This window comes from Lissotriton helveticus, chromosome 9, assembly GCF_964261635.1.
Source record: "Lissotriton helveticus chromosome 9, aLisHel1.1, whole genome shotgun sequence".
In the NCBI taxonomy this organism is placed as follows: Eukaryota; Metazoa; Chordata; class Amphibia; order Caudata; family Salamandridae; genus Lissotriton; species Lissotriton helveticus.
Window position 1 is genome coordinate 756,616,012 of NC_136070.1, and position 12,558 is coordinate 756,628,569.

The following is a 12,558-nucleotide window of genomic DNA, read 5'->3' on the forward strand; positions in this document are numbered from 1 at the left end:
GATCTATGGTTTTGCAAAATCGACTTGCTCTTGATATCTTATTGGCAAAGGAGGGCGGAGTCTGTAAAATGTTGAAAGCGCAACATTGGTGCACTTACATTCCTGACAAAAGTGTTGAAATTGGAGGCTATATCAAAAATATTACAAAATTGGAAGATTTGAAACCACAGGAAGTTGACAGTGCATGGAATAAACTAACCAATAGTATTACCACCATAGGTAGTTGGTTTTCTAACATAGGTAAGAGTATTATAGGTCAAATAATAATGCCAATAATGGGAATAGCCTTATTAGTTATAGCAATAATGTTCTGGTACAAATGTTGTAAGACAAGACATAAGTATGAAATGAATGAAAACGGAAATAAGAGAAAGTACGATGAAATACCTTTACAAAAGAATGAGGGGATTACAATACAAAAAGGAGAAAAAAGTAAATAAAAGGGTTGAAGAAGAAATTGAGATGGAGAAAAGCTAAAGTTGGCATCTGATTTTAGTAGTGGGAAACTAGTGATGGCGTAAAATGCCATCAGAGAGGGGGTTGATGGAGCAAGGACTCGTATAAAAGAGACTTGCTCGGATGCAATCCTCTCAAATAACTTGTTATACCGTAATAAACATGTTTTGTAAATACTAATATGCATTGCATTCATTACACTGAATCAAGGGGAAGCTTGCCTATATGTATTACTAACGAGTAACCGGAGTGACAATAAAATGGCCGCCTAAAAACGCGGGATTCTTACTGCGCATGCGTCTACTGCATCTACGTAGTATGATGTTCTATCTCTTGGAGGGAAAACTTTGCAGCTGCACAGTTGCCGTTAAAATGACCGCTTGAAACTCACACGTTAATGCGCATGCTTTGCAGAAACAAAATCTTGCAAGTTCTACTAAATTGTTCATTCGAAAGACATATGGAAGTAACAGACTAGAGTAGAGATATGTGGTATACAGTGAAATCATTTTATTTCGTAATCTAATGTGTTTTCTTTTGACTTTACTATTGGTTTGTATTTGGGCCTCGGAGGGTGACTGAAATCCCTACCCAACGTGACTCGTGCGCATTCAAACCCACCCGGAACCATGATGACACCATTGAAACTCAGCCAAGGCCACACTGGCAACAATCTCCTTGGAAACTCATCGATCAACCTGTGAGAGGAAGGAGAAGATCTACAAATTGTATACAATGTATTGATCATAATGTGAAATGCGGATGGGAAATAAAGCTGGGAAGGTAATATAGGGGAGGGAACATTAAACATTAAGGTTAAAGAAAAGTATTACATTTAGAATGGTGTGATGACCTCTTCCTTTGCCTTGCCCAATCAGGAGTAGGGGTTTCATGATTTTGAAACATTTGGGGGTGGTACAGGAGCAAAGAATAGAATAACTGAGGTAGTTTAGTTAGTTACACACACAGTTGCCAGAGACCCTACCAGAGCATTCTGTGAGACCACACGAGAGACCGAGATACTGTCCGGGAGCTGATCGAATACTCAAGAAAATTCCAACCTATTAGAAGGGGATCGCGGAAGAATCGAAGAGGCACATACTAGATGAAATCTACTGAAGAATCGTGGAGAATAGTGTCAGAGAGGGGTGCAACGCTGGTGTTGCATCTAGAAGAAGTCACCCACCCTGTCCTGAACCTGTCCTGAATCCTTTGTCTCTAGACCTGTCCCAGGGGACCACATCCAGCTCCTTGCCCAGGAGTTGGTTTCCACACCATCCTAGGTAAATATAATTCTGTGTAGTATGTCCTTGTAGTGCTCTCTGTTTCTCCCTTTTTAGGTACTGTCATCATTATAATTTTAACAGAGACTTATATTGATTTTAATCTTGTTTATTTCCTAATGAAAACTGTGTGTGACATGTATTTGGTGATTTTGACTCACAACATTATTGATTAGATAAAACTTTAAAACTCTCTTGAGTCTGTGGTTATTTTGGAGAATAAAACTTTAATGTCATATCTGCCTACAATACTAACAACTAGGTCCACTGACCAGAGGAAATTATAATCAAGCAAGATAGGGTTGGTAAGAATTGGTAAGGTAAATACATCACGCAGGTATAACTAAATTGACTCCAGCTGTACATTACTAGCTTATGTATGAATGTTTATGGGCCCAGGTAAGTATATAGTTGTTAAGTAACCCAAGCTGGTAACCCGCTGGATCAGTGGTGTGCCAATAGGTAAGACAAAGAAAAAAAATTGAATGGCGTGGCAGGCATTGTCAACTGTCAAACAGCCATTTCATATTGAAGAATGACTACCTGAACTCATTAGGCTCTCTTTTTTTCTTGGAGTGGTGGGATAACTGGAGTCAAACAAATGAGAAGGAGACAAGGTAGAAATTTAGCTGACAAAGGTGATCGGTGAAGTCATAAATGTTTATAAAGGCAACATATGGAGAAAGAGAATGAGAATGCAGAAGGATGGCAAAGAATTATGGATGGATATAGGAACAGTGCTGTGGCAACAAATGATGGACGGAATGATGAATAAATCAAACATTCTCCCCTAGTCAAGATTACTGGTTTACATCCATTGTTTTTTTGCACACTACGCCGTCCTAGTTTGGACCCAGCCATATGCATATCAGTCTTGGCCCTGCTCCTCATGGGAACAGTTCAGCCAGAACTGAGAAAACGGGTCCTACTTGGACCACAAACACGCGTCCATTTGTTTCTGCAGCACTTTTCGGCCTAAGCGGGATGGGTATGCCCAGACGTGAGCCTCTTGCTCGCTGTGGCACTGTATTCAAGCTACCCTGGCTGATGAGGGGTGATATACCCCAAAACCGGTCTCTGGGTGCTTGTTTATGGTCCATCGAGGACCTAGCTTGGCAGTTCGGGCTGGAATCTTCCCATGAGGAGCAAGGTCAAGAGTGATTTGCATATGACTGAGTGTAAACTGGGGTGGTGTAGTGAGCAGAAGAACAATGGATTTAACCCAGATCTCCGGAATGGGGGAGAATGTTTGATTTATTCCGCATTTCATCAAACATTTGTTGCCGCAGCAGGATATAGGAACAGGTTTGAATCATGGAAAACAGTCATTAAATCAAGATACTTGAATACTGAAGGGAGGGAAAACAACTGCTTTGGATCGGTGCTCTTCCACCTATGTTCGCACTAACAAATATAGCAACATAAAAGAAACAAACATTGTTACCTTCTCTGCTGCTCCAGATCTTCAGAGGATGACCCATTTTGTATAATATTTGGCACAACTCCAGCACCTGGAAATGAAAAACCTCAGTTGCATTTTTCTTTCATGATAATATATTTGTTTAGTTCCCTAAAATGATGTTAGAGGTTTAAGAAACAGTATGTAGCATTCATGATAGAAGAAAAACAGTGTAAGTAGCTTAGTAAACTTGCATTTACAGGCAGTTACTGCAGTATAGTGCATAATTGGTGCGGGTGATTGGCACCAGCACTTATTTTCAGGGATCACAACTTGATTTTCATCAGACTTTGACCCAGGCAAGAGAGAAAGGGAGCAGATGAGTTAGATCGGAAAACAATTACCAAGTGAGAAACCAGAGACAATAAAGAGCCCACAAAAGTGAGACAACAACGACGCCAACTCTGCCACCCTGATCGACAACCTCGCCAACCTTGGCCTCAGACATCTCGTCACCGAACCCACCCACGCCGCCGGCCACACGCTGGACCCTGTCTTCTCCACAGGCACCCACGTCGCCTTCGACCACACCACCGAACTCCACTGGACCGACCACCGCTGCATCCACTTCACCTTTAAGAAACCAACCACGCACCACCGCACCCAACAGCTGCCTCGCCGCTGCTGGAGCAAAGTCACCGAAGACCAGCTGATCACCACCCTCGCCCAGAACCCACCTGCCAACCCCACCAACCCAGACGCCGCAGCCTGCAACCTCAGACAATGAATAGACAACTGCACCAACACCCTCGCCCCGCTCAAGAAACCCTCCAACAGCCACGCCAGCAAGAGAGCCACCTGGTTCACCGACGCGCTCCAGACCTCCAAACGCGCATGCCGGAAACTGGAGAAGATATGGCTCCACGAACGCACACCGGACAACCACGCAGCCCACAAAGACGCCACCCGCAGACATCACCACCTCATCAGATTAGCCAAGAGATCCTCCTTCAAAGACCGCTTGGATAACAATGCACACGACAGCAAGGAGCTCTTCAGCATCGTAAAGGAACTCTCCAACCCCAGCACCAACGCCAACGACCTCCTGCCTTTACCAGAACTGTGCGACTCACTAGCCATCTTCTTCCATCGCAAGATCGCTGACATCCACGACAGCTTCAACACCACAACCACCCCACTACGCCAGACTCCACCTTCCCTGTGAACACAACCAGCGCCAACCGCCTGACCTCCTGGTCCAACATCAACGACGACGAGACACGCAAGGTCATGAACTCCATCCACTCAGGATCTCCGTCAGACCCGTGGCCACACCACGTATTCAACAAAGCAGATGCAGCCATCGCACCCCAACTACGGAAGGTCATCAACATCTCCTTCGAAACAGTGACATCAACGCCCTCCTCAAGAAGCCCAAGGCGGACCCCAAGGACCTCAAGAACCTCCGACCCATCTCCCTGCTCCCATTCCCGGCAAAGGTCATCGAGAAAATCGTCAACATGCAATTGGCCCGCCACCTGGAAGACAACATCTTGGACCCGTCCCAGTCCGGATTCAGACAAAACCACAGCACAGAGACAGCCCTCATCGCCGCCACAGACGACATCAGGCGCCAACTAGACAACGGCGAAACATCAGCCCTCATCCTCCTGGACCTGTAAGCCGCCTTCGACACGGTCTGCCATCGCTCTCTATAGACACGCCTCCTAGAAGCCGGAATCCAAGAGAAGGCCCTTGACTGGACCACGTCCTTCCTCTCCGGCAGAACCAATAGCGTCCGCCTCCCACCCTTCCAATCCGAAGCCACCGACATCATCTGCGGCGTCCCCCAGGGCTCATCTCTCAGCCCGACGCTGTTCAACGTCTACATGGCACAAGTGGCCCGCCATTACAACCTCAACATCATCTCCTACGCCGACGACACCCAGCTCATCCTCTCTCTCACCAAGGACCCACACACCGCAAAAAAACAACCTCCACGAGGGAATGAAGGCCGTCGCCGACTGGATGAGGAGCAGCCGTCTGAAGCTGAACTCGGACAAGACGGAGGACCTCATCCTCGGACCCACCCCCTCAGCTTGGGATGACTCCTGGTGGCCGACCACACTGGGAACAGCACCAACACCCACTGACCATGCACGCAACCTAGGATTCATCCTCGACTCCTCCCTCTCCATGTCTAAGCAGGTCAACGCCGTTTACTCCTCCTGCTACAACATCCTCCGCATGCTCCGCAGGATCTACAAGTGGATCCCGACCGAAACAAGAAGAACGGTGACACAGGCCCTCGTCAGCACAAGACTGGACTACGCAGGAATCCCAGCCAAACACCTACGACGACTACAACGCATACAAAACGCCTCCGCCCGACTGAACGTCAACGTCCCCCGGCGCAGGCACCTCACCCCCCCACCTGAGAGACCTACACTGGCTCCCGTCGACAAGAGGATCACCTTCAAGCTCCTCACCCACGCACACAAAGCACTCCACAACGCCGGAACAGCCTACCTGAACAGCAAACTCAGCGTGTACACCCCCACCCGCCAGCTCCGCTCCGCCAGCCTCGCCCTAGCCGCTGTCCCCCGCATCCAACGAACGACCTCCGGCGGCAGATCCTTCTTCTACCTCGCCGCCAAGACCTGGAACACCCTCCCTACCCACATTCAGCAGACCCAAGACCTACTCGCCTTCAGAAGACTCCTCAAGACCTGGCTCTTCGTGCAGTAGCAGCACCCCCCTCCCCATAGCGCCTTGAGACCCTCACGGGTAAGTAGCGCGATTTACAAGCACTCTGATTGATTGACTAAGAGGCGTACAGCGCAAGGTGGTGGAAGAAAGCAGTATGAGATGGAATCACAAATTAAGCACTACAGCAGTGATCTAAATCATATTACATTGTGATAGTTGAAGCCAAGAGGCTGTTCCCAGCATGTGCGCTGAAGATTAGCCAACGTCCATTACCACTTTGCAGGACACTCTGCACACATAGTGCACTATGTACTGAGTGCACTGAAACACTGTATATGCAGACAGAAATAAGAGATTTTTGGAGAGTGTGGACTATAAGTCCAGGATTGCATGAGTGGGATTTCATTACATAACGCAATTCTCTGAATGAGGGCCTCTGATTCTTTCTAATAAGACATTGCTCTAACCGAACGCTGAGCATACTAAATGTGGTTACTTTGAGGTCCAATCCTTATACCACCTCAAGGAGCAAGTCTTGACTGCTCGCTATTGCTGCTGTTGGAGAGACACATTTATAAAAATAATAACTTTGTAATCCAACTATATGAAATTGTGAAATGGTGCAAGAGGTTTCGGGACCCAACCTCCACACTATACTGTTTGCTCAGGGTCTTCTGACAGTTTCTTCCTTTCAACCACATTCCCCTTGTGCCCCCATATGTTTGGTATGTACTCACTTGTAGGATTCCCAAACAATGACTCATTAGAAATGTGAAAAAACACATCCAACGTAACACCATTTACCGCCATGTATTTAGAAGCGCCACCGTGTACCCACAAAAAAAAAGCAAAAGATAAGCAACAAACTTCTTTCTGGTTTCCAAGGGGAAACTACGAGTTGCATCACAGGTAGTGAACACTAAGTTGAGACACAGTGACTGGAAGAGTTTTGGTCCAACTGGTCTCATAACTAGTTGAAGAGTTGGAGCAGTGCCATTTTCCCTCCTTAGTAGCAGAGGTTGTGTAATATCCTCACTTAGCCTTTACTTTGCTTCATTGTATTTTTCCTCCTATGTCTCTTCTCCTTTAATCCCTGGGTTCCTATCCCTCATTGCATTCCTTTCTAGAATGTGCCACATTGTATACCGGTCATTTTTTCCCTGAGCTTCCAACCACGCAGTACTCCGTGTTGTGGGTCCTGTATACTTTGTATTCTGAGTTTCTGAATAAACGCTACAAGTTCCTGCTATCATTTACAGCGGTCATGCTATCATTTACAGCGGTCATTTCTTGCTTTGTTACCTCTATGCTACAACATTACAGGCTGCTGGTCACAGGAGCCTCAAAAGGCATTTGCTGCTTTTGTGCTAGAAACACAGTGCGCCTACCCGATATAGAGTACGACACTAGCATAGCGAGGTGGTTGAAATTTCGTGAGCACCATGGAATTGACGGATAGTAGACATACAGTTCAGCCAATTATAATAACTTCTTCCAGCTAAAGAATTGAGTTTTCGATCCCTTGAATCTGTGTTTGTTTTTGGCTCCGCTTCCCCAGTCTTTGATTCATCTAATAAAAACCTGAGCCACGGAGACGAACAGCCATCCGTCGGGAACACCTACTATAAACAGGTAATTTTCCAACATAACCACTTTACAATCAGTATTTCAAATAGATGGCTCATAAAGTTCGTATCACTTTGCAGGGATTTGTTCATACACACTTGGAGACCTTATTACAAGATGGTGCAACGTGCTCATCGCATTCAAGTAAGAAATAGTCTATCCCTCACTTTTATTAAAATACCTGATCAGTAGACGAGACAGATGGATAGCACAACTGACGTTAGAGGGAAGTGACCCCATTAGAGACCCCAGTGCAATAGTACACGCGCTAGCTCATCACTACGAAACCGTGTACGCGTCAGCGTCCATGATCTCGGAGGATGAGGCATACACCTACATTAAAGATCTCAAAATGCCAGCCCTAACAGAAGAGGAGGCTCAGGCCTTAGACGCAGACTTAACGACCGATGAGGTACAACTGGCGATTAAAGCCCTGCAGACGGGTAAGGCACTGGGACCCAATGGAATACCAGTTGACTTATACAAGCAACAGGCGGACACGCTAGCACCGCACTTGCTACGTATGTTCACGGAAAGCTTGGAGGCAGGGGAACTTCCGTTAGATCAACGCACGGCCACAATTGTGGCTATCTTAAAACCAGGGAAGCCGGCTGACCACTGTACGTCATACCGCCCAATCTCCCTCATTAACGCCGAGGCTAAAATACTCGCGAAACTGTTGGCGCAGCGCCTCACGTCCCATCTGCCCAAACTCATACATAAAGACCAGTCCGGCTTTATGCCGGGCAGGAACACGGCGCTCAATTTGCGAAGAGTACACGGTGCACTTGCGCGCGCGAAGTACCTATTAGAACCCGCGGTGATACTATCCCTCGACGCACATATGGCGGTCGACACGGTCCACTGGCCCTTTCTATTTGCAGTACTACGTCACTTTGGTTTTGGCCCGACGTTCTGCTCCTGGATCCGTCTGCTCTATGCAAGACCAATGGCGCATGTAGCCGCCAATGGCCACATCGCGGCAGACTTTCCATTGTTTAGAGGCACGCGCCAGGGCTGCCCACTGTCCCCATTACTGTTTGCCATGGTCCTTGAACCTCTGGCCGAATGGATAAGGTGGGAGCCCACGATCCGTGGTATCCGCTGGACGGACGACTGGGAAGATAAAATATCCCTTTACGCCGACGATGTTCCGATATATCTCACCTCTCCCAAGCGCTCGATTAAGACCTTACTAGATGTTTGCACGGCATACGGACGAGCTTCCGGTTATTCGATCAACTGGTCCAAGTCCACCATGTACATACTGCGCGGTCCCGCACCGTGCTTGCCGGACACCTGCCCGCTGCAGATCTCTGATGCCGGGTTTAAATACTTGGGGATACACATCACAGCTGACCCTGCCGTTTTCTATTCACACAACCTACAGCCCCCTCTTGACCGCCTCAAACGTGACATCCGACACTGGGAATCGCTACCGCTGACACTGCTTGGTAAGGCGGCCCTGTTCAAAATGATGGCCCTGCCCCGCTTCCTCTACGTTCTAGAAAACGCACCCTACCCTGTCCTTCCCGCGTACTTCAAAACCATCACTGCGCACGTCTCGGTGTTACTATGGGGCCCTAGGCCTGCCTGTATAGCACAAGCCAAGCTCACGCGCGGCTGGTACGACGGAGGCATAGCGCTCCCAGACGTCAATCTTTACTATTGGGCGTCGCAGTTAAAGATTATTAATCAATGGCTTCATCTCCCCCAGTCTGAACCAGCCCTAAAGGCAGACAGGGCGCAGTTGGGGCTCTCAGGAATGCTGGCCCCCCTGTACGATAAATCATTAATCACCGCAAAGATCGGCCCACTGCGTCACACACTCACCGTGTGGCACGCGGCGCGGAGCAGGTTGAAATGGCAAGGAGTACTTACACAGCTGACCCCGTTGTGGGACATAAAACAGCTGGGACGACTGAGGCACTCCAAGGGCTTCGACCGCTGGGATGCTATCGGCATCTCGACCATTGGAGATCTATGGCAGAGGGGGCAGGTGCTACCTTTTGAGACGCTGCAACAGCAATATGATTTGGCGCTGACAGAGCGTTTCAGGTACACACAGGTACGACATGCGTTGACAACTGCGTTTAAGTCCGGAACAGATATCCCAGAGGCGTCCCCGCTCGAGGACAGACTTCTGACTGACTTTATGCCTTCAAAGGCGACATCTGTAACGTACAGGAAACTTGTTAACAACTTACCTGACCCTCTAGAGGCCCTGCGGGAGAAATGGATACAAGACTGTGGTGACATTGATGACTCAGAGTGGCAGGAGGCGACTTCGTCTCCGAAAGAAGTAGGTGTCCCATCGCGTCTTCGCCTGGTGCAACTACGTATACTTCACAGATCATACTACACGAGGGATGCACTGCACAAGATGAAAAAGATCACACATCCATACTGCCTGAGGGGATGTGGGGAAATAGGTAGCTTCTACCACACGATATGGGAATGCCCCCAAATTGCACACTACTGGGTTCAAGTGATGCGCACCATGTCTCAATCAGAGAAACTCTCCATACTGCCTGACCCCAAGCGTTGCCTTTTAAACATATGGGAACCCAACGACCTCACACGATATGGGCAGAACTGGATGACGCTAGGTATGATGGTAGCGAAAAGAAATATAGCGCAGAGGTGGGGCGGGGGGATGTTGCCATCAATATTGGCCTGGAGACAAGATATGGACGCTGCGATGATTGCAGAACGGGCAGTGTTTCGAAATAGAGGTTGTCCCAAGAAATGGAATAGGATCTGGGGGGCATGGAATAAGTACAGGGGGAACATTTGCGACCCACCTTCTGATACGGACAGCTCTAGCTCCGATACGGAATAAAGCTTTAAAACTTTGATTTTGGTTAACAACCCATGTTTTGATTTGTAAAAAAGAATGCTCCTGTGTTAAAAAAGTACTCTCGCAGGTTTCTGTTGCCAAACTACGGTGCCTAACTTATTTTGTGATTGTATGCGACGCTGTATCGCATTGTTTCAAAATGCATATAAAAATAATTTTAAAAAAAAAGTACCTGATCAGAAATGGAACGAGTAGAGACAAATATATTTACTTTTGTTCACAGATGATTTTTTAGAGACATACACATGACTCACCTTTGACTGTCCAACAAGGTAAGATGCGAAGTGCTGCTGAGTCCTGTGACTATGGAGTTGCTTTTAAGAGTGTATGAAGTAAGACAGGATTATTTCTTTAAGTCTTTCAGCAAGTATGGTCCTGAGGAGAATCCCCACAAAATGGTGGATTTGAAACATTTTCTAGGCCAATCGAAAATGATTGATTCTGCTTATAAATGTGCGTTGTTTTTAACCTAGCTGATGGCCTTGTGTCTAAAGTCACTGTTGTATTTGTAGAAAAAGAAAATTTTGTGTGCCTTGCCAGAAAAGGGATCTGTTTAGGTAGCCCAGGGTGGGCTTTTGTATGAATGGCGTAAGTATGGGTGTATGAATGTGATGAGTAGTTTAATAAGAGCATAAATCAGACAGTGTGTGTAGTGTAGGAAGTATGTCGTTTAGAGAGTGAATGTCAAGTACAATTTCAAATGGGCTCCCCAAAGGCAATTTAGAGGGGCTATAAATGTTTTGTTCTAAATAATGAAGTATTTTTACCTTGAGAGATTTTGAAGAAATTGATGTCAATTGGTATAAAGTTTTTTGATTAATTCAAACTGAAAAAGTGGTTTTGTGAGGGCAGTTGTTATATTCATCGCTCATCAAATGCTTGGTAAAAGAAAGGTGCAGTACTGGCATTTTGTTCTGTTTATTGATTGTTTACAGCGGTCATTTCTTGCTTCCTTACCACTTTGTTACAACACTACATTTTTGGCACCAGGAGTGGGGTCAGCAAATATTTTCGACCGCGTTTATTCATTCTATCCTGAATTTATCAATATTGCGGTGGCAGACTGACTTTTCCACTTAACAAAGGCACTGTCGAATATCTCCGACAGGACAAGTCTCAAGGTGTGTGACAATTGTTTATTAATACTTTCAAAGGCCTTCCTTTCCTTTAGGCCTCAACAGCTATCGTGTAGTTCCTAGATTACCTATACAGGATCTGTGGCAGATTGATTCTGTGCACCCCCACCGGATACGTTAACCTGTCTGCATCAGCTAGCTCACAGTGCCACTAGAATCTCCTCTTCTCTGGGAGAGAATAGTTCTTGGCAACCTCAGAACACGACAACCCTGATCCCCCAGGATCGTGGAAACAAACTACTTTTCGCTCAGTCAGTCGTGCTCACTTAGTTTGTCTCAGAGATACATAGAATAAACAGGCTGGGCGTTTCAATAAGGATGTATTGAACAGTTGTTAATCTAGTGTAGAATATATGAGCAGCAACAACCATAAGACAGAAGCAGAGATATATGATTAGAAGCACTAAGAAAGCAAATGGATGTTATAGCTCTACCATCTTGCAATAATTATGAATACATGCAAGTTTATATATAAAACACATGATAAAATTGCGTACTCCTATGATGTCTCCCTAACTAGATGTACATAAGTGTACCTAGCATCTATGTAGATGTTATGCCAAGAATCCCTCTAGGATCTAGTCCACCCCATTACCTGAGAATTAGAGAATGTGGGACCCGGTCCTGGTCATGGTTGGACACATACACAAAACTTTTACAGAGGGTCCTAGGGAAATCTTTAAAGGCCAGGTAGTGTTCAATCCCCAATCTAACACTGAAAAACAACACAAAAACCTACTGGTCTACAAACCATGAGATATACTATAACAAAGATCCCTAAACGTCTAGGCCAAACAGAAAAGACAGCATACCTAAAGTAGAAAAGAATCCCATTGGCCCACATTCGTGGATACTCTTCGTCATCTGGGATTGGTGGTTGGTTGCACCACCACTCGTGCGACCAACCAGAAATGATGTAAAAACTAAGCTTGTATTGTACCCCAGTGATCGGTACAGCCACTCGCAAGTCTTGTTAAGTGGTGCTGAAGGTTTGCAGTGCAAAAAAGTGACAATCATAAGGTGCAAATGTTAAAATTGGCTACTAGGATAGTTCCATAGACTTTAATAAACACTATCCTAGTGTCAAAT

General features: G+C 46.4%; 1 protein-coding gene across 2 annotated transcripts in view; it reads right to left on the reverse strand.

The window, feature by feature from the left end:
- VASP (vasodilator stimulated phosphoprotein) overlaps positions 1 to 12,558 on the reverse strand; it is a 1,498,863-nt gene that overhangs the window by 1,237,375 nt on the left and 248,930 nt on the right. For both annotated transcript variants that reach the window (XM_078660889.1, XM_078660888.1), the window contains exon 4: positions 3,184 to 3,250. In XM_078660889.1, coding sequence (XP_078517015.1) covers positions 3,184 to 3,250 — 67 coding nt within the window. The remainder of the gene's footprint in view (positions 1 to 3,183; positions 3,251 to 12,558) is intronic.